The 24,428-nt window shown below is 40.0% G+C and overlaps 1 protein-coding gene across 2 annotated transcripts in view; it reads right to left on the reverse strand.

Moving 5' to 3' along the window:
• The window catches only part of NAV1 (neuron navigator 1), a 2,383,470-nt gene that overhangs the window by 1,489,548 nt on the left and 869,494 nt on the right, over nt 1-24,428 (reverse strand). For both annotated transcript variants that reach the window (XM_044076515.1, XM_044076516.1), the window contains one exon: nt 10,556-10,658. In XM_044076515.1, the coding sequence (XP_043932450.1) occupies nt 10,556-10,658 (103 nt within the window). The remainder of the gene's footprint in view (nt 1-10,555; nt 10,659-24,428) is intronic.

A 24,428-nucleotide genomic window follows, 5' to 3' on the forward strand; every position in this document is an offset into this window, starting at 1 on the left:
TTTAGGTAAATAATGGCTAGATATGACTCAGTATCATTGTTTGATTTGGGAGTGGAGACAAGTAATCTTCTCCTTTTGGGATTTAGCAAGAGATGTGAGTTGTTAAGCCAGGACACAATGGAGAAAAAATGATTCTGAGGTTTTTTTTGCATGAGTTATGAATTTCTGCTGTACAGAAAAGCATCAAGTTGCCTGCATATTGTACCAGCCAGGTATGATTAGACATTGTTTAAAGGTCATTTATGAAGATGCTGAAAAGTAAAGGCTCTAAGACTGAAACCTGGGAAACCCCTATTGTAACAAGAAAGGAAGAGTGATTGGGCTCCCACTTGACAGGTTGTTGTCTGTTTTTAAGATAACTATTGAATTACTGTAGGGCTGAGTTTAAGAGGTCTATGAGTTTTAGTTTTTCAAGGAGTATGCAGTGCAAGGCCGTGCTGAATACTTTTGAGAGATATAAGAAAAGACCAGAGATTATGTTACCAGTTTTTCTACTGAGGTTGACTGTATTCATGAAGTCTAGCAGTGCTGTTGTAGTAAAGTGACTGGATCTGAAGCTATATTGTGTAGGCAAGATAATTTCGTTGTCTAACAGACAGAACAAATGGATATGAAGACATTTCACAAGAAATTTTGAGAGTAATGGAAGGATGGCAGTTGGGTGACAAATCGTTCTACAGAGTTACCCCATTTATGCAGTGTTAAGATGCAGAATCTTTACCAGATGGTTAGAATGTACTGTTCCTGGACTGACCTGGTGAGTGCAATAGAAACTGGGTAGGCTATGGCTTTTGCAGAAAGGTTAAGGCACTCTGCTGGAAGGTTGTCTGCAGCCAGACATGGTGTTTTAATTTTTGGAGCAGTTTATTTGTTTTAGGGTGAAAGAAGTTGGTGGTGATAGTTTCAGGGAGGAGTCTAGGGCAGGGAGTTTGCTGTTTGGTTTTACCTGGGTGAAGCAATTTATTCACTGCTTTCCAGAACAATTTGGGGTTGTTTGGGTTAGCATTTTATACTGTAAGGAAGTATTTTTTTTCTTGTCTTCAGTTTGCTGATTCTGCTGTGTTTTATATTTTAACTGTGTGGACTTTATCACTATTTCTTATAAGTTCCTTGGTTAATGTTTTTAAACCATGGGGCAGTGTTTACTTTCACTGGTTTTCTTCTTACAGGCGCCATTTTCTTTAGAATGCTAATAAATGTTTGGTTAAACTGGAGTGCTGCTTCATGAAATGGAAGATATTTAAGGGGATTCCAAGTACATGATTTTACGGCTGCTACATAAGTATTTTTCTCGAATTGTGTTGACGTCTGTACACTGTTAAAGTGATGTTGTTTGGGAGTGGGTAATAAGGGCCTGTTGTCACAGGTTGTGAGCTGATCAGTACTGGTGTTGTGGAATGTTCTTACAGATGTACTTTTACAGTGATTAGATGTTAGCATCCAACCTAAAGTGGCAGCCTTAGTTTTATTTTTATGTCTGTTTGGAGTGGTGATTAGCTGGGTTATTTAGGTTTATGGAGTGTTTAGGCGTGTCTATGACTGTTGAGCTGAGGTCTATGTTGAAGTCTCCCAGGATTATAGTTTCTTGGGGGATATTGCTGATTCCAGAAGAGTACATCTTTGTCAGTAGAAATGTTGTTTCCTGGGGGAATGTAAATAGGAATGTGGTACATGCTTTGTGGGTATTTAGTTTAAGGAAGACAACAAGTAGCTCAGCATTATGGTTACATTTTGAAAGAACGAAAGTTACAAAGTGCGAACGCTCAGATGAGCGAAAATGCCGCAACTCGAAGTTTTTTTTTAATGCAGTACAGTGAAGATTGGAATATTTGCCCTTTCTTCACTGTAGTGCACATTTTCGAGTTGCGGCATTTTCACTCATCTGAGCGTTCACACTTTGTATCTTTCGTTCTTTTAATATAGACCGCGCATTGGTGGTTAGTTGTAGTGAGCAAGAGAAATGTTGGGGTCACTCCTCCACCTTTTTTGCTGTTCCTATCATTTTGTAGTGTGCTGTACCCAGGGGGAGTATTTATTAATCTTTTATTAATGGTTTTAACCCAGTCTCAGCAGCTGAGAGAAGATAAGGTGTATGAAATGAAACCAATGCATGAATGTCTGTTACTTAGTTACACATGCTTCTTGCATTAGTGTTGATAAGCTTTACTTGGGCTATTTTACTAAGGGTGTTGGTCATTTTTTTTCTACATTTGAGATAGTATGGAAACTGGAGGAAGTTTGGTTATGACCTGAGTTAGGATGTATGTCCACACAATGCAGGATTGGGCATATTGCGCTGCATTTGCTAGGCCATTGTTTATACCCACTTCATACCTGGTTTGGTTCAGCAAAACAGGTGCAGGTGAACATGTGAGTCACTGAGGTGTATTAATCTGTATAGGTTGTCATCTGCCGTGTTATACAGATAAGGAAAAATTTGTACTGGTTTGTTGTCCAGGTGTTGGGATGATATGTAAGAATGAGACTTGGTGGGATTGGGGTCAGCATGCATGTTGGATTGATAACATGTTATGAATGACATTGATAGTAGGGTTATTATCAATAGTAGATTTTAGAACACCGTAATGTGGTTTAGTTTAGTAATATATGTGTGTGTGTGTGTGTGTGTGTGTGTGTGTGTGTGTGTGTGTGTGTGTATATATATATATATATATATATATATATATATATATATATACACACACACAGACACAACTCTATCACAAGCTCGAGTTTTATAAGCTTGAAACTTAAAAGATCAAGCAAAGAACATTGAAATCCCAGAAGCTTGAATGTCATAGATATTCATTGTGTGGGATCTTGATACAATGGAGACTGGGATTTTGCTCCTTCTCCACTGTAGTGTGATCTCGGGGGTTGTATATATAATTAGCAGGGGGTCAGGGTGGAGCAGGGGGGGCTTGCCCCCTTGCAAAAAAAGCAGATGCTGTGTTTTTGCAGTTTTTTAAGGTACCATGATTTCATTGTTTTAAGCTTGATCTTTTAAATGTCTAGCTTTTGAGAATTTATATGTGTGTGTGTGTGTGTGTGTGTGTGTGTGTGTGTGTGTGTGTGTGTGTGTGTATAATACATATATATATATATATATATATATATGTGTGTGCATATATATGTATATATATATATATATATATATATATATATATATATATATATATATATATATATAGAAAGAGAGAGAGAGAGAGCAACAGATATAGTTATATATGTATATATGCATATATGCAATTAAGGGAGAGGGTTGTACTGTGGGAGTGGTGTAATGCAATGTATATAAAACACCATCAATAAGCTATGCATAAATGAACAAGGTGCCATAAATATACTTGCAAAAAGTTGGGGCCATCAATGCACCTGTAATTTGCTGGTAAAATTAATTTTCAAAGACATTAAAGTTATTATTCAATCCTATGTCTAAGAAAGCATATGACAAACCTTCATTAATATTGCATCCATCTTCAAACCTGTCCAGAAATGTTCTGACCAAGCCATTTCTTCATCTTTTGCAGTGAAGGTATAAAGTAAAACAAAGTCCATAATCACTAATATAATAGCATGATCCACTACCACTAAATTTATTTTGTTTACAAAAGCATATGACTCCGTAACAACATGGAGTAACGTAGAGAGGACTAGTTTCAAATGATGTTCTAACATTACTGCCTGGGGCTCACTATTTGAACCCTTGGCTGCAACAATTGGTCGGAATCTTGGAATCTCTTACCTTTATTCACCTTACAAATTCCAAATATGACTGGTAGTCTGAGATTAGTGACCATCAAAAACTTCAGGAGCTAAAGCCCCTTTCTCAGCTAAACCAATTAGTAAATTTTCTACTTTACTATAACTTGAATAGAGTAAACTTTTAATGAGATTTCTGTACTAAGTCTTATCATTTAGTAAATTCAGCACAGCAGAATAAGATTTGCCTTTGTGCAGAACTATAATGGAAGCCCACTTATCTGCCACTATAATTCAGATGGTACTAAATCAACGGTTAGTGGACGAACAGCTTTCCTATCCTTATTAGTCACATTGGAAAAACATCTCCTGTTTCTCACATCTCCTTCTCTACAAAAAATATAAAATCTACTACACATAATTCCTGAAGCATTCCTACAGTGAAACCCATGGCAGGAGTAAAACACTGTGTTTTCTATAGGGCACCATATTGTTAGTATTCATATTTGCTTGGCTTGATTCATTAATTCTGACAGTTGAGCTTTCCTGCTAGGAGCAAACATAAGCCCTTTAAATAAAACTTTAACATTTGCACTAGAAAGTGCCTTTGAACTAATGTTAATAATGTTAAAAGTACATTAGTGTAATGTCTTATGAAGTCCAGAAACACTGTCCATGCATGGCATTACAGAGAAGGTTTGACATAAGAGTTTTAATAAGAATGCTGTGAAACAGCTGCCACCAACTTTTTCGACTAGGCAGTAACCCAATCCTATAAGTGGGGTTTCAGTTTTGGGGAACTTTAGTAATGAAACTTTTGGCAAGCGAAAGAAATACATTCAGGTAGAAACTCAGCCAATCAGTCAGTGGTGAAGGCAAAACTATCCATGGACCATATCTGATAAACAAATTATGGGGTCGGGATGGAGGAACAGAGAGTCAAAATTAAGGACACATTTTAAATATTTCTCTCATAAACTTAGAAAGTTACTAGATTAACAGGTTTTTTATTAGCATGCATTTTATGTAGGATATGAAGTCATTTATTGACTATAATCCTCAATTATTTGCCAGAAATTTGATGAGGAAAAGACTAGAAATATTATGCAAAATTCTGGATTGATGAGAGGCATGACATCCACTTAATCATGACAAGTTACTGAGGGAATACGAAAAATGTTGGTCCATTATAAAGGCTTGTAGAGGGACAACCCATTTTGGAGAAGGTTTATGTTCAAGCATCATTCCTAAGGGACTGTGAATTGATTAAAAAAAACTACCAGTAAAGTGACTAATGTAGCCTTACTGAAGGAGTTGTTTGTTATATGTGAAAGGGACATCAAAGAAATTATGAGGTTGTTAATTAGACATAATGTGACTGCAATGGAAACACTGCTCACTGAACCTGAGAAATTTCAAGCGTAGTATATTAATGCGAGAGTTGCTGAACACTCTGTTGAAGGAGACATGAGATGCCCTATGAAGGTTGGCATTGACAAGTTAATTATAGTCCATGAGCTAACTGACTCATATACTCCACAAATCCATGAATTTGTGAAAAGGTACTCAGAATGGTGAAGAAATATAGGTAACATCCACATGGAAGGTGGCCATTCTCCAGTACCTTTACGGCAAGTCCCAACTACTGACTCAGCACATAGCATCTATGCTGCTATGTTATACCCACTTTCTAAAGCTGTAAGCTATTATGAATTACAGAACTAAAGCTGTGTTTTATGGGTAGCTAAAGTAAAACACAAAAGTATTATGGCATTCTAGCTGGCAGCAAGCATTATGCTCCAGAAAGTCAGAAGCCAGATGCCTTGTGGAGTTTGGAAGCAGGGTCATTACAGAGAACTGTCTGTGAAAAGCACACTAAGGAATGAGATACAATGACATAACACTGTAGAAAGCGATAGCATTGCAGAAGGAGAGTGATGACTGCCATCATATTTGGATTTGGGAGTTGTAATGCTGTACTCAGTTTCATGCATGGCATGGACAGCAGGGGAGTTGACTTAAGTCTCACTGGCATGTGTTCTGCAGATCGGATCGCATCACTTTGTAGAGTCTGCATGCAGTTTGCACCATTGCCACTAGGAGGCAGTTTGCTGAACTGGGTTCTCTGCATTTCCACCTTTTTATACATACATATACATATATATATATATATATATATATATATATATATATATATGGATCTACCTGACTACATCGACTGTTCACAACAGCGACAGCAACTCAGAAGATCGCGACAAGTCAGAAGACCGACGGAGGAAAACACCGACGCTGAGAACACTGAGATGGGGAAAGGATGTGTAAGTATGCGGTAGTGACGGCCGTTAGGGTGCGAGTAAGGTAAGTGTGCGATGTTGACGGTCTGTAGGGATAGGGGTGGGATAAGTGAGTTAGGGTTAGGGCGCGGGTTAGGTAAGGGTGCGAGTAAGGTAAGTGTGCGATGTTGACGGTCTGTAGGGATAGGGGTGGGATAAGTGAGTTAGGGTTAGGGCGCGGGTTAGGTAAGGGTGCAGTAGTGATATTTTTTGGTTAGGGGCGGGTTAAGTGAGTTAGGGTTAGGGCGCGGGTTAGGTGAGTGTGCGATAGTGACGGACCTTAGGGTTAGGGTTTCGGTTAGGGTTGTAGATAGTTGTGTATGTAAGGGTTAGTGTTGGTTTGTGAGGATTTTGGTGTGCTTGTGTTGTGTGTGTGGGTTTTGGACAGGGATTTGTTTTGTTTGTTGTTATGATGTGTCGAGTGTATGAGGTGTCGTGTTTGTGAACTGTCGATTATGTGGTGTCGGTGAAGTCGCTGTCGCTTAGGTTAGGTGTCGGTTAGGGTTGTAGATAGTTGTGTATGTAAGGGTTAGTGTTGGTTTGTGAGGATTTTGGTGTGCTTGTGTTGTGTGTGTGGGTTTTGGACAGGGGATTTGTTTTGTTTGTTGTTATGATGTGTCGAGTGTATGAGGTGTCGTGTTTGTGAACTGTCGATTATGTGGTGTCGGTGAAGTCGCTGTCGCTGTTGTGAACTGTCGATGTAGTCAGGTAGATCCATATATATATATATATATATATATATATATATATATATATATATATAGAAAATCTTTTGAGGAGTGAACTATGAGCAATGTCTGGTCAAGTGAGTTGCTCAGAGTCACACAGTAGGCAAATGGAAGACAAAGGGATCAGACATTATACCCATGCATAGAACAAGCAGCTTGTTAACAGCACAGAACCTTATTCCTGAACAATGTCTGAATTACGTGAGCATGCATTTTCCCACACTCCTTTTATATTCCACTTCTGTGAATTTATAGGTAGTTACTAGGGACGCAGTCCATTAAGGAGCCTAGCCAATATTCTTAAATGCCGCAAAAAGCTGTTTGGTTAAATGACTTGCTCAAGGTCACACAACAGGCAAATGAAAGTGGAAAGATTCAAACACTTTACACATAAAGCAGTTCATTAAGGTTCAGTGCTGTTTTTTTTAAAACAGGAAACATATTTACTAAACCATCACTTACGACATAAGCAATCATATATTTATATAAATGAAAACAAACCACACCAACACCATCCTAGTTGCAAGCATTTTACATCACAAAACATACTGACACACTCACATTTGCAAACATTATACATCACTTATAATCAACCTAATCGTTATCAGTCAAACATAAAATAGCTCATTTAAGTCCTGCCTTCTTTCAGAGGTTCAGTGTTTTGTGCTGTTAACTAATGCTATATCATGCTTTGTATTTGTCTTTTCTAGATTACAATTTCTGAGACAGAACTCAGTTTTATAGTTTTCAAATTCACTTGAAAGGAGCTCTGTAAGTGTGTGCATTACTGTAACTTGCATTCATACTTTTCATACCGACGTGGTGTACTGTAATATCACCAGCCTAAGCTTGTACAAAAAGGTTAACATGAATATTGGAAAGTATCACACACAGTACACCTCAGTTTACCAAAGCATCAGGTAGGTCAGTAATGCAAGCACTTCAGCTGATATCGATAAGCTGGGTCTGTAGGATTATTTTCACCTTTTTCCATTCACTTACAGGAAGGGATGAGGCTGTTTTCCAAATGAATCATCCCATTCAGTCAAACAAGCTGAAGTAGGAGACATGAAAGGGAATCTGGTAGCTCCTGTATCACCATCATGCTCTTCAGTGTCACCAGCAGAGCTTGAAGCTAAGCTGACACCAGCTGGTGGTACAAGGAGAAACATCATCTTGACTTAAGTATACAATAATAAAGACTGCAGCAAAAAAAAACTATATCCCGGAAGAGTGGCAAACTGAGAGGGGTGCTCACACAAACCCTGGGTGGTAAAAGGCTAAGCATAGAAACCATTCATGCAGACCATGAGCCTCTGCAGTACTGGAAGTAGCTGAAATTGTCTGTCCCTTAGTGTGTAAAACACTTGGAGAAGCTCCAGTCAATGACTCAATGGCCTACCTTAGAATCTGGACTGCTGTGTCTCAAGCAAAACAATCCAGTAAGGAACAGCCACAGGTGATGGACCATTGATGCAAAGCAATGTGTCAATTATGGCACCTACTGAGCTGTGACAGAGTTTTATTTCATTTCATCAGACAGAATGTGTGTGATACCGCCTGTCAACTCTGACAACAGAAAATTCTCAATAATTTACCTTTCTTCAGTAAAGAAAGGCTGGTTGAGAGGAAGGGAAGTACTACATTCACCAGGTATACTTTCATTCATGGAAACATACATGGGATTATGGTGTCACTAAATAACTAATCCTATGAAAAAAGCAAAGGAAGACATTAGATGCAGGTACATAAATCCATATAATATCACAGTAAGATGGGTATAAGAGTTCATAAAATGTATGAATGGCTGTCAGAGCAAATTTATGTGTTTAACAGTATATACAAACACAAATCCCACCGTGAGGTTAGAAGATGGCCTGTGGAACAAGGAATGTCTTCAATATTCAGATATACAGATTATACAGAATATATATATTAGAATATACAGATTCATAACCCAGAGGCTCCCTTCACTCTGGAATAAAATCCCAGTCCAGGTTAGGCAGAGTCCCTCATTGACTCTCTTCAAGAGGAATCTTGATGAGTGGATGGGAGATCGTAGGTTTACCCCGGGTATCACTTCTGTGTCACTGTTAGACAGAGGCACAGTATACTAACCTCGAAAAAGGGCATAGCAAAATTAATTTAAAATGGGTGGCGAAAGCCAAACACACTCTGGCTAGGCTTATAAATGCCCTAGGGCAGATAGCCTAGTATGAACCTATGAACCTATATGCAAGCTCCTTCTGGGCTTAGGCAACTGCTACATAATGCAGACATGAGTAGCTCCATGATAATATTCTCCACTTAAGATGAGGCACCCATACGATGGAGTACATTCTGGTAGGATGAACAGTGCCAAACAGATACTAGAATCAATGAAAGCAAAACACACAGACAAACAATGCAAAACACAGACACACACACACACACACACACACACACACACACACACACACACACACACACACACACACACACACACACACACACACACACAAATAAAGCATACTTACCTACCCATGACTATGTCACAATTTCAGCCACAGTAAACCAAACAGCAGTTGTGAACAGCTACCTCAGTCATTTGCTTGCCACTAATATACCAATTTACTGGAATATGCCCCAGTTTAAATATTTTAGGCTTAGCATGTTTTCAGACAAACAAAACACCATATGTACACCAAGAGAAAACCATAATAAGATTTCCATAGTGGAGTTTGCCTTTTTTGGCCTGAAATTGCCATAAATAGACTTAAAAGATAAAGTCATGGACATTCAGAAATGTCATTTAGCTAGAACACCTGATGTCTTAAAGGGTAATTTGCATATATCCCACGTTGCCTCTAAATACAAGCGGTTGAAAGTCTAGCTTTGCTAGATTTTTCTTTTTGGTTTTTAACCGATTGGTGTTACGAGACAAACAGGAGAAGAAATGGTATGAGGAAACTTTGAAGGCAGCAGAGAAATGGCACAGTAAATGGACCTGCTAAAGCTGATGCAGAAAACACTCCATATACCCTTCATTAACATGTGACTCTGAGTTACACAAAACAAAGAAGTTACAGGAATGAGCTACTACTGGTGACTGACCATTTGCAGTGTATCCCTAACTGATCTTGTGGACACTAAAGCTAGAGATTTCAACTTCTCCCCTAAAAATCCTGAGGCTAAACCTTCCCACATGGATTGTCTGTCTGTGTAAAACATGCACACTGCACAGGGTGAAGAGTTGTTCTAAAAAAAAATATTCACTTAAGGGATGTTCTGCCTACATTTTTTCTTAATAAAATATTACAGGGAGAGAAAAACTCTTAAATTTCAGGACTACTGCATATTTCCTAAAAATGTTGTTACCTGGAAGCAAAGCTGGTAGCCTGCAGAACCTGGAAGAATGAATGAAACTACAAGATGCAGACACTCCCAGACAGCATTAATTAACAACTTCAAAAACAGAGGCATCAGCAATCCATTGTACAGGCAAAGCATGGCCAACATCAATAATCCAAGGCTAAGCAAGAATCAATACACACAGTGGTAAGACCCCTCTGAGTATGTTGACAATCAATCTTACAGAGTGTGACAGGCTGGCTACCACAATTATGTAAACATCATGACCTGGAAAACCTCTTTCTGCAGCAGACTGGCCTTCCTTCGACCCAGCTAGCTTAGAGTCAAGGTGACTGGGACACTACTTTGAATAATGCTTACAATAAAGCAAAAAAGGCAGTGGCATTTGCAAAAATGCCTGCGGTGGATGTAATGTCCATTGTACAAGAACAAAATGCGTACCTGTGAGTTACCTGGGACCCCCTCAAACTAGACATGGTCTCCTCGAGGTTCTGTCGGAGGTCCAACACATTCTGTACAGTCCGTTTCCTCTGAGTCTCAGGGTCTATGTAAGAAAAAAAGCACAAAGCAGTATAAGTCAATATGTTCCCTTTCCAAATGCAATCAATAAGATATGACAACCTGTACTATTATATATTATTTGTTGTGAAGGAATCCCCAGCAAACTGCAAACAGTCACTGTAGCCTTTTTCCCTAGATGCTCATTTCTATAAATGCAGAGCCAGTCCTTTGAATTTTACATTTTACGATTCATGACTGCATTTTAATGACTATACGTCTCATCCTGCGTGAGATCTGAATATTTGTGCATGAGCTATCCTGACCTTTAACAAGCTTCACTGAAGGTACGTACCTCATGGCAATCATCATCATGCTGTGAGATTTCAAACCAGTTATTTAATCAGACCAGTCTGCTCCCAGGTTACCCTGTTCTTGTATTTACTATATTTTAGACAGTTAACACATAACAAATAAATACCTTAAATAGAATATAAAGCTAGGTATGATTCAGTGTATATGAGAGACACAGCAGTTTGACTGAAAATGTGAAAATGGTATAAGTCCGAGACTGTGGTACCCTGGAATTTTCCCCATCTCCAAGGCACGTCACTCTTGAAGTTAGATTGGGAGGGGGTAGAGGGGGGAGCATTGCTCTCCCTGCAAAAGATAAGATTTAAAAAGAGTACAGAAAAATTTTCAATTTACTTCTCCCCCTTTGCTATTTATTTTCTGTAATTGCAGGACTTGCCATTATAGGTCTCAGAATTGCAAAAAGGAGCCTAAACAAACAACAGTGTGGCTCTCAGCATCTGTTTATACAGCTCTAACCATTGCCTTGACCTTTCACATCTCATCTCTAATGGCATTCTTTTTACACAAGCATGAAGGAAGCTGATATGCACAATGCTTTTTTTTACTTTTACTGGTACTATCGTCATATTTGTGGATTATAATCAGGCAGACAAGAGGTGCAAATAAACTGCCTAGACAAGATCTTAAGTCAGCTTATATGGAAGACCATATCATTATAAATAAATAAGGCAGAAGAGCGGCAAGCACACAAGACAGATCTGAAGAAGTCCATTTTAAGTGTACCACGGACAAAAGCGCTTATCTGGAGTAATAAACAGTCTTGTGTGCTTGCCACTCTTCTGCCTTATTCATTTGTTTCGCAGTTGTTTGTTTTTTGGAGATTTGAATTAGACCATATCATTATATCAGATTTACAGGTCAAGAAACTAGAACTGCAGGGATGCCAATGCTTACTTGCTTTTAATTTGCTTTTGGAGGCAAGGATTGATGTGGTTTGGCAATGTTGCTGGGAATATACATACTGGAATTACTGCAGTACCTGCAAACAGTAAGGAAGTATAACACTGACCTGCACTTCCTCGTTATCAACTGGAGTAAGCAAAGGTGGCGCTGGGCTTCCTGCACATGAAGGGCATCACTGTGCAGTAGATCCCTGTCACAGGATTAGAAGTTTAGGCTGTACATCCATTGTTAGCACATGATCACCTTAATGCCGCACACTTTTACACCGTATACACATCTTTTGCACACACAGACACACACACACACACACACACACACACACACACACACACACACACACACACACACACACACACACACACACACCTGGATTTATTGGAAGCCTTTGACAGCATTCTTCATTATGTTGTTATACAATTACTGGTAAAGTTTGATATAAACTCATTCATTTCTGAATCAGTATCATGTTGGCTGAAACACAGAAATCAGTCTAATGTAACAATGGGAGCCACACTGGACTCAGTCCAGGGAACAGCTTTATTTAATGTCATGTTTTCTCTTATTTCATTGTCCAAAACCTATTGGATGATAAACACAGTCATGACATAAAGGCTGGAGAATTGTTGACAACACAGAATATTATATTCTCTTTAACAAATTAAATTGCTCAGTGATGGGGGGAAGGGGTTAAAATAAGCCATGTCAAGAGTGGTGTAACACTCATTGGTCAATCTAAACCTGGACTTATTATGCATATGGTGAAGTGCAACCTAAAGAAAGTTACCTAGTACAAGGACCTAGGAATTAACATTATTAACAAGTTCAGATTTAAAGCAAATGCTCATATAGCTAAAAATAAGCCATCATGTACCGTAAAGCTTATTCTAAAACAATATTACTACATGTTCACACTCAACTCTTGTCAAACCTTTTATATGCTACATTAGGCCAGACCTGGAATATAATTCCTTATTCTGTCTATACAATAAATTGTAACCTTACTGCATTAGAGTATGTCAGAAAAAAATTACAAAAAGAATTAACGGTTGTAAAACTGCAGCTAATTCAGGTCAGTTTGACCATCTTGGATTGCACTCGGTTAGTTATAGATGGCTGAGAGTCAAACTGTGTTTAGCCCTTAATGCCCTTTAAGTTGAAAAATTAAGGGTTGCATTCAATATGGAGTTCCTTCAACCTTTGACAGCTTCAAGACATGGGCAAGTCACATACAAACATGTCTCCAGAGCTAAGTTTATTACTCGATCAACAGCTAAAAGTTGGAAGAAACTACCACCAGGAATCAAGCAAAACAATTCAAAGACTCATTTAAAAAAAATTATTAAATATTGAATGGGGGGTGGCCACAGTGGTGCAGCAGTTATCATTGCCACCTCACAGCAAGAGGTTCTCTGGTTCTATCCTCGGTTGGGGTACCTTCTGTGCGGAGTCTGCATGTCCTCCCTGTGGCTGTGTGGGTTTCCTCTGGGTGCTCCGGTTTCTTCTCACATCCCAAAGCCATGCTGTAGGTGGATTGGACACTCTAAATTGGCCCTAGGAGTGAGTGCATGCGTGTGTGCCTTCTGTGGAAGGTTGGGCACTGGGCTGGCAACTCAACACCATAAAACTCCACTGCCAATCATGAGCAGACAGGTGATCCGCTGTGGCGACCCCTAACTGGGAAAAGCCGAAAGAAGAAGAAGATTACATATTGAATGGGATCATTAGTGTAGTCATTAAATTTGGAGTCGATGTTTTAAAAGGCCTTTCAGGCCCAAACTCAATATTATGAAACTATGAAATCTATCATGTCTTCAAACCTACTGGCAATTGCAGGGAAATATCTGTATTTGTCAAGGAGATCATCATCCCATTACAGATTCCTTGGGCCCCAAAATTTGAGCCCTTAGGTAAACAAATCACTCTAAATAAGACTAATTACCACTTCAAAGCCAGTTATAAAATGCCCCCTGTGTTTCTGATTTACCATGACAGCTATGTTAACACCTTAGCTGAAATCCCCATTAATCACAACATCTTTATTTTGGGGTACTTCAGCTATCCATCAATAAAGTGATTGCCTTATACCACCAATGGTCAGTATGGTCAGTGCTTCCTTGATATGGCAAATGGTAACTTTTTTGCACAGACAATTAACCATCCTACAAGAGGCTGAGTTGATATTGTCTTCATAAATACAGTCCCTTCTTACATACCTCCACATGCATCATTTTCCTTCGTTAAAGCAAACTATAAATTACTGATCTTTTTCTTTAAAGCTGGTAAATACTTCCCAAACAAACAGCTCTGTGTTTAGGGACTTATCAAAACAAACCTTCTTATCTATTTGATGATCTAGGAAAATTCCACTGCAGTGCTCTTCCAATGGACATTTATGTAGTCATATCAATAAGACAGTTCCTATCAGCACCAAATATAATGAGAAATTTAAAAGCAAACCCCTGTGGTGGAATATCCTTACATAAAACTATACAGCAAGAGAAAGAAATTACTTAATGGTTATAAGAGGTCATATTTTACCTACTTTAAGGTCACATTTAAGCAAACTAGCAAGCTTAAGGGTACCATTAGGAAGTGCAAAGCTTAAAATGAACTTGAAATAGTTAGTGAAACCAAAAAATAACTACTAGTCTTCTTTAACTAAGTTATCCAGTTAATAACTAACATCCAGCAATATTCAGAGCCATTCCACAACAATAAGTATCTTATAAGATCATCCAAAGCTAGCTACGAAAACAAAATTGCCACTAATTCTAAGGACAACCACAAAACATTCTATAGCTTTGTCAAGAATCTTGATGGCAACACCCAGATCTGCTCTGAGTTACAGCACAAAGGCACAAAAATTACAGAACCAACTGATATTGCCAACATCCTGGCAGATAGGTTCAGTGCTAACTTTACCCCCCATCACCCCCTAAAGGGCCCATATCTATACAGGAAGAATGCAGAGTCCCTGTAATCACAACTACGCTAGTAAAAGCTGCACTCTCTAAAGCCAAAAACACAGCATCCATGGGACAGGACAACATCCCAGGCTGCGTTTTACACGAACTTCAGAATGAACTGGCTCCCCACTTAAGCACCATGTTCAATAATAGCCTCGCATCAGGCTTTGTGCCCACTGAATGGTGCACAGCAACAGTTATCCCACTCCACAAAGGCAGATCATGCCTTCTGAACCTGACCGACTACTTTGAGGCAGTCACTAAAGCCGTAGATGAGGGTAAGGTGGTTCACACAGCCTATCTTGACCTCGCCAAGGCTTTCGACACCATCCCCCATTCTGGAATTATAGCTAAACTCACTAAACTAGGTATAAATCCCTATGTCACAAGATGGGTTGCCAACTGGCTCACTGACACAACCCACACTGTAAAAGTTGCAAACTCCAAATCTGACCTTAAAGCAGTGACAAGTGGAGTACCACAGGGTTCCATCCTGGGACCTCTTCTGTTTGGTATCTACTTCTTTGAAGTAAGGGCTAACACAGAAGGCCTCTGGCTAACGAAGTTCGCAGATGACTGCAAACTAGGAGCCATAGTCAAGTCCCCAAATGATGTGGACATCCTACAGAAGGGCCTCACTGAGACAAATGCCTGGTGTCAGAGCCATGGCCTCAAGCTCAATGCCAAAAAGTGCAGTGTCATCTCCTTTGATAAAAACTCTGTACCCATGAACTATCACATAGGCAGCAATCTATTTAACAATGAATATGTGATAAGAGACCTTGGGACCCAGGTGGACAGTAGTCTCTCCTTTGATAGTCACATCACCACAGTAGTCAGGAAGTCCTTCTATGTGGCACACCTCATCATAAAAGGGTTCTCATCCAGGAAAAAAGAGGTCATTGTTCCCCTCTACTCGACACTCATTAGACCCATTATAGAGTACAACACCCCTTTTGGAATGTACCTCACAAGACATCTGCAGCAGCTGGAAAGGCCACAGAAGTACCTCACAAAGAGGATTACTGGCCTCAAACAAATGCCCTACACTGACCGCCTCAAAAAACTCCAGCTTTATTCCATAGCATATCGCCTACTCTGAGGTGATCTCTGCCTAACATATAAAGCTATGTCAAACCCAGAGCTGTTGGACATGCTACACCTAAAGAAGTCCCAATCCCTCCGAGCTACATGCTCTAGGGACCTAAACCTTGTCACCACAATAAACAGGACATGCTGGAGGGATAAATTCCTGTCCCAGAGACTTCCCATACTCTGGAACAGGCTACCCATCTATGTCAAGCAAAGTTCTTCATTAGCACTCTTCACCCCGGGGATCACTTCTGTGTTTCTGCTCGACAGTGGCACAGGAAAATAACTTTCTTGGGTGGCGTAAGCCAGGGAACCTTGTTGGCAAGGCTTACATAGGCCCTTGGGCCGACAGCGTAGTACCTACCTATAAACCTATAATGCCCACTCTGAATCAAAGGAAATAGCTTAATACCTTAACTTACAAATTTAGTGCAAATTCTACTCCACCCTCAGTGATAACTATTCCACAGGATTTGCAGCCCTATCTGTAATTACTCTGAAACAAGTCCTCTTATCCCCTTAAAAGGTAACAATATCTCATCCATGTGCCCTGATAACATACAGGACTGACTGACTATTGGTACCAAATGTACGGCCTATCTGAACATGACCTAACCTCTTCACTAAGTCTTTGTATTGGCGACTTTCCCAAAGCCTAGAAAACAGCCATTGTAATGCAGTTACACGAGGGTTGCCCAACCATGGTCCCTGTTAATTATAGACCCATTAGTCTCACTGACCTCAGATTGTAAAGCTGCTGAATGCATTGCCTAAGTTCTCATGAATCTGGGCATTAGAAATCTCTTAACTGTCATCAGTTTGGATTTGTAAAAAGTAGTTGCTGCCACTTTAACATCATTAAAATATATACAGAACTCATCAACACAGTACCTAGCACATACGCAGTGCATACAGCATATCTAGACCTGGCCAAGTCCTTTGATAGTACTCCCCATGCAGGCATTATTGCAGATCTCAGGGGTCAGTGCTGAACCATATCCTATTTGGTGTCTCAAGAGTCAGTGCTGAACCATATCCTATTTGGTGTCTCAGGGGTCAGTGCTGAACCATATCCTATTTGGTGTCTCAGGGGTTAGTGTTGAACTATATCCTACTTGGTGTCTCAGCGGTCAGTGTTGACCCTTATCCTATTTGGTGTCTATTTTTCAGACTTTTCAGACAACACTCCTGGCCTACAGCGGTCCAGGTTTGCATATGACTATTAACTGGATGTTATTTATTCTTCCAGTGACTCATACTATTTCCAGCATGGGTTAGATTATGTTAACAACTGGTACAAGGACAACAGCCTTAGACTAAATGTGATAAAATATATTGTACTTCACTTTGTAAAGCAAAACATCTCCACTGTTGTAAGAGATCTAGGCAGAACTGTTGACAATCCCTCGTCTTTTGATTATGATGTCTCTGAAGTAATTCAGAAATCCTTATGTCTGACTCGTTTAACTTAAAAAGGCATCTCCTCTAGACCAACAATAAATCTTTATTCATCTCTCATCAGATTCATTACAAAATACAGTACCTTTTTGGTGTCTATTTGTCTAAATATATCACTCAACTTGAGAAAACTTGAGATTTGTAACTAAAACAATCAACGACTTCAAGACTCTCAGTTATCTGGACAGACCAGCAGTTCTTTGTCTGCACTTGGTCTCTTATAGACTGCTCCATGGCGATCCATGTCTAGCCTTCTGAGCAATGAAAGATCTGACCCTACCTGACCACTTGATCTTTTGAAAAACAAATGGTTCCTTGAATACCCAGTTAAAGAATCTAAAGCACCATCAGTAGGTTCATCTGTAATTACTAGGCATGCAGTCCAGAAGACAAATGAGGCACTAGCTAAATCTCCCAGTTTCCCCAGAGCACTATCTAGATAACTGACTTATTCAGATTCACACAGTAGGCAAAAGGAGGTTGAGAGAGTCAAACCCAGAACTATAAGAAACAGGTGATTAGCACCACACAGCCTTAATCCTCTGTACTGTGAGACAGACAAATAAGACACTACAGTGTGAAAGATTCATATCCTAATGTGTCCCCCATCTCTAAAACAAACTTCCACTACAAGTCATGCAGAGTATTACTCTTATCACCTTCGGAGTAAATATTAATAACCTGATGGGCAACCTGAAATTCTCCATCCCTCTATCTTGCATTTTCCTCTCTGAGGCTGGAGGGAACTTCAGAATACAGTTTATTGTCTAGGCTGTAACGATCTGCAGTCTGATTGCCTACTACTCACATATGGACCTACATACATGGAATACTGCCGTGTGCTTTATGTCATGGACTATGTCATGGACATTCCTCATATCCATATTGCCCTGTCACATGTCCATATGTCATGCACACACACACAACACTCTACTGATATATGCCTCTATATCAGGGACACCACTCACATTCACATCTCATTGCCATGTGCCCATATCCTCGATCCAACATACACACACACTCTAGTGCTCTACACCTGCACATTATGACCATCCCTTGCAGAGACACAGCCATGTATGCCACAGCCACATGTAAATATGTCATACATTCACAAACACCATACTGCTGTAGCCAATTTATCATAGTCCTCACAGATATGCACAGACACATGCAAGACCCTGGTCAAATGCACATGTATCATACACACATACATACAAACAGATGCACACACACACACACACACACACACACACACACACACACACACACACACACACACACACACACAGGCCACATGCACTTACATCATATACACTCAAGCCCCCTACTCCTATATGCCTTTACGCCATGGTCACTGCTTTCACACACATCCCACTGCCATGATGTGCCCAGCACATATACCCTACTACTGTAAAGTGGTATGCCATGGTGAGACATATGTGCATGTCTGTCAAATGCCCATATATCATACATGCATACATAGATACCATACTACCATATGCCTACATGTCAGACATACATGCACACACGAATATGGTGACACAAGAATAGCCTATTACCACAAGTTGCACTTAATCTTGGCCAAAAGGTTAAGCAGTGGCCACGTGACACAGATACACATGTACTTACACTACTGTGTGTGCATACGTCATACACACCCACATGCACAGTCTGCAGACATATGCTCACGTTATGTAGATAACACATGTGCACTCCACTGTGATATTCTCATACAATGCACACACATCATACTACTCAACCTCTTAGCACAAGAAGCCTGGACAAAGGCCAACAAAAAGAAACAATTTTAAATACTGCTCTTAGAATCTTAGAAAGCTGTTAGAAAAACAAGTTTTGTGTTAGCATCATTTTCTGAAAGATATAAAGTCTGAAACTCAAATGTCTGTCATTATTGAATGACTTCAATCCTCAGTGATTTGCCAGAGGACCACAAATTTTATGAGGAACAGGCCAAAAATATGGTACAAAAATCTGCACATTCTGTGAAAATCTGGACAGCTGAGAAATATGACATGTATGTGCACTTGGATTTAAAGCAGAACATCATGCCCACAAAGATTGCACTGATAATTATTGAAATAAGTCAACAGTGACTTTTGTTGACTTTAACAGAAGTTCAGGCAGTGAAGAGACAGACTTGTATATCTAAATATATCAGCTCCAAGATCACACATCCTTGGGAGTAAGGGAAACTGCCTTACCACCACAGTTGTGTAATGTCATTAAAATAGCTGCTAAGTGTTCCAGTCATTAAAAAAAAATTGGTATCCTCATTTTGCTCACACATGGTACAGTATCACCACCTGTGCACTCCACTGCTATAAGCAGACACCCACCAACATGGTCATATGTTTAGCTCAGGCACATATAACCATTTGTACTGTCATATATTCATATATCATGTACATACAAAATGCACACATGAATTCTATTACAATTTGTTCATAAATCATGCAAAGACACACACACATGCTCTCTACTACCATATACTCATATGTTGTCTGCATTCACACTAGCATAAGTGCACTCCAAAACCACTTACTCACTCTCGCAGACAGCCAAACATGCACCCTACTGCTATGTGCAGATAAGTTATACTCACAGTCACTCAGCTGCACCCATGTATGTAATCCAATACTATATATCCATATGTCGCACACACACACACACACACACACACACACACACACACACACACACACATATATATCACTGCCATTTACTCATGTTTTATCCATATTCCCATATGTGTATTTGTTTGTTTGTAATTGTTAATAGGGAATCTCCATCTGGAAGGTATCATTTTCATTGCAGTCTGGGGAAGAAATGTAATACAATACAACAAAGAGAAGAAATAAAGTAAAATTAATGGTAATACTTAGAAGTACTACGCATATCTTAAAAACAGATCGCAGTCTGAGCTAGGGTTATTCATAAAGATATAGAAAAGTTTAATATCATAATAAAAATGTGTTCAGTAATTCAAGCAGGATGAAAGTAAAGAGGAACATGACAGAAATGGTGGTTCCATCAGTAATACTCATGCAACTGTTATTTAAAGCACTGTGTGGTGCAAAGTTGTACAGAATTATGGAGATACTATGAGGGGAGAACGGTAATATGTGATGGTATAATGGGACACTCCAGAAAGATGGTACTGAATTATGGAGACAGTGCAAGAGGGAAGACAGGAAACATGTCACGGTACAATAGAATACCTCAAAAAGATGCATTACAGGCATGTGATACCAATGTTATGGTGCCACAAGTGTGTGTGTGTGTGTGTGTGTGTGTGTGTGTGTGTGTGTGTGTGTGTGTGTGTGTGTGTGTGTGTGTGTTCTACAGTGCCATAAGCTAATATGCCATGCAGATACACACGAGTGCATGTCATACATGCATGTACCTATGCATTCTGCTATAATATGCTCATCTTCTACACACATACGCACTCACACACAAAGACGTGGACTCCAGTGCCATGTTATTCATCACAGAGGATGCCACTCTGCTAGCCGACAGGAGGCCTGATGTTGTGATGTCCTCTGGAATGTGCAGTGCTGACCCAGAAAGGTGCTTTTATGACACTATAAAGTGAAAAGGAGAAAGGTAAGCAGACAAAAGAATTTAACACATCTGTAGGTGGAAGACAGCGAGACAGACATTCAAGAGAGGATTAAAACAGTACTGAAACTGCTAATCTTGTACCTTTATAAAAACACTCAATGTCTAAACAGGAGCTCATCATTTTGGTTTAACTCCCAAAAGAACTGTTTAGGATATGCTGACCCAAATTGTTAAGGAGCAAGAAATCAAACTGACTTAATGTTAGAAACACTGCCTCAAACCTGAAATCCAGCTCTGCCATATCCTCAGCAAGCAAAAGGAACAGCAGCATAAACGAAACATACTCAGCTGTTCCAGTTTCAAGGATGTTTTATTTCCCTTGAACAGCACTGTTTAGAAGGGGAATATTATTAACCGAGTTTGGGGGTTGGGCTCTAGCTGACAGATCTGTACTGCAGCATTCAGTGTAGAAACGTAGCAAAGAAGGAAACACCTTGTTTATTTTGTTTTTCAGGAGAATTCAGATAGGTGGCTGCTAAACTGATCCTCTCCACACTAATACAAGTAGGAATGAGGAGAGGAGTTCAGAGACTATCCTTCAGAGTGGAATATTAGTAACTGGAGAAGTCCATGCTGCTCTTGGTCTGTTTGATGTGCATTTGCCTGGTTACAAATGGACATCTCTGTACTAACAACAGTGTGGGTCCTGTAGCTGACACACTGACAGGGACTGCAGCCAGAACCTGGTACCCTATGCCACTCCTCCTCTAAGGCTGAAGCAGATGGCTCAGTAAATGTTACCGCATCACCAATGTCACAGCACCTCCGTTTGTTGCTATAGCAACTGCATTCAACTAGTCATTACAGTCAGTGGCTGCAGTAATCTTTGCTCTGCAGCACACTGTGTAGAGTAGTCAAGTATCTTTGTGTCGAGGCACACAGAGTGCACATACAAAACTCCACTGCAGACATGCTATTTAAACATTTAGGGAACTTGACAAGGGCCCTAAGGGTTCCAGATCCTTGTACAAATGTTAACTGAGACTTCTATTGTTTCTGAATCAAGATCCAAGACAAAAGACCAGTGTGCTGCTGCATTAAAAAAGAGGAAAAAGATGCAGAAAGGCAGCCAGGCATGTGCTCAGGATAGAGGTTGCATCTTATCTGTACCCTGTTCTCTCAGTGGTACCTTTTCCCCTTCTTAATCCTTGGCTGTAGCATGTACAGCACATAATTTGAACATATCATTGCTAAAACAAATCCTAATAAACAATGCTATGGTCATCAGTAAGGTCTTACCCAAAACAATCTGTGTAGATATAGTATGAATAGAAATTTCTGTCAAAGTGGGAAGCCTGTACAGCAGTATACCTATTCTCTTATTTATGAGTATTTTTCTCAGTTAGATGGCAACCCTAATCGGAACATTATGTTGACAACATCTAACAAAGGTTATAAAAGATTAAAGCAATTTTAGAATACAAATAAGTTTAAATGTGAAAACTGTGTGAACGCATGATATTGTACAGATGTGGTATTCAATATGATGGATGTGTCATTGTGGGCTTTGAGAAATCATACCATGGTTAAATAAATCTGATCTTTGTTCTCCACCTGTAATCTGACCCTCTAAAGCACAACAAAGGTCAGTATGGAGCTTTGATGGGCAGGAAACACAAAACTCACACAATGCAGTGGTAGCCACTACTCACACAGCCCTGGACACTACTTTAACAATGGTTGCCGCTTCTTCCACAGTAGTAGACACTACTCCCAGAGTTGACATTGAACAGGTCGTAGAAGCCTAGAGCAGCACCCACCCAGCAAACTCCCTGAAAGTTTCAAGAATATACTGTTAACTCATTTAATCCAGATCAAAAGGAGGCAGCTTAAACAGACAGAACAAATAGTTTAGAAACGTTTATATCATTTTTTCTCTAAACTTCTTCTTGCACGACATCAGCAAAGCCCTACCTTCTGTCTTACTCCACAGTACACTGCTAAATGCAGACAAAAATTCTCTTTCAAGTGAATATATTACATTTTTCTTCATTGTCTTTGAACAGTGCAACTAAATGCATAGTAGGCCTACATCACGGCAAACAGTGTTATGTTGGCCCATGATCCTGTCCACTTGTTTTTTGTTCTCTTTACACTGGTGGTGCTATGGTAGTGTTGTCGCCTCACAGTAAGACGCTGTCAGGTTCAATTCTCAGCTAGAGCATCTTCTGCGTGGAGACAGGCTTGAATGGGCGTACCTTCGTTGAAGGTTGTGCTTCAGGGCTGGTAACTCGGCGCGTAAAAATCAACTACCAATCATTAGGGAACGGAGTTCCGCTGTGGCGACCCTTAACTGGGAAAAGCCGAAAGACACAAACACACTCTGTGTTTAGATAAGCAGTACCCTCCCAGTCAATCACCTCATCCAGTCCACATCACTGAGGTGAAAGTCTACTTTAGGGTGGTACAAGCTTTTTATATTTTATGCCCTCATACCTGCATACATCTAACAAAGCACCTGGGAGGGGGTGTGCAAACAGCTGACCATGGAGATTGTGTCCCTCACTTCCATAAAAGCATTCCTTCATAAAGCTGAAGCATGAGAAGATGTTTCCCTGGTCTCAGCCATGGAGATCACACCATTCGTTCAGCCAGGGAGATCACACCATTCGTTCAGCCAGGGAGATCACACCATTCGTTCAGCCAGGGAGATTACACCATTCGTTCAGCCAGGGAGATCACACCATTCGTTCAGCCAGGGAGATCACACCATTCGTTCAGCCAGGGAGATCACACCATTCGTTCAGCCACGGAGATCACACCATTCATTCAGCCAGGGAGATCACACCATTCATTCAGCCAGGGAGATCACACCATTCGGTCAGCCAGGGAGATCAGACCATTCGTTCAGCCAGGGAGATCACACCATTCATTCAGCCAGGGAGATCACACCATTCGTTCAGCCAGGGAGATCATACCATTCGTTCAGCCAGGGAAATCACACCATTCGTTCAGCCAGGGAGATCACACCATTCGTTCAGCCACGGAGATCACACCATTTGTTCAGCCAGGGAGATCACACCATTCATTCAGCCAGGGAGATCACACCATTCGTTCAGCCAGGGAGATCACATCATTTGTTGCGCCCTCAAGTACATACAGCCCTCCCTACCATACCACTCAACTTTTTTCACAAAAATCATATATATTTCATAGGAAAAGCACAAATTAAGGTCCAATTTTTAAATAATATTATTCTAATTCACTTACAAAGTCAACAGAGCACTGGTATTGTATCAACATGAATTAAAAAAGGAGGAGGAGAGTATGAAATTCTAATGTCTGGCATTACTGACTCACTGTAATCCTCGATGCTTTACTAAAAAATTAAAACTTTTATGAGGGACAGGGCAAAAATATGAGATAGCATCAGGACC

This window comes from Protopterus annectens, chromosome 7.part0 (assembly GCF_019279795.1).
Source record: "Protopterus annectens isolate FY-2018-M chromosome 7.part0, PAN1.0, whole genome shotgun sequence".
NCBI lineage: Eukaryota > Metazoa > Chordata > Ceratodontiformes > Protopteridae > Protopterus > Protopterus annectens.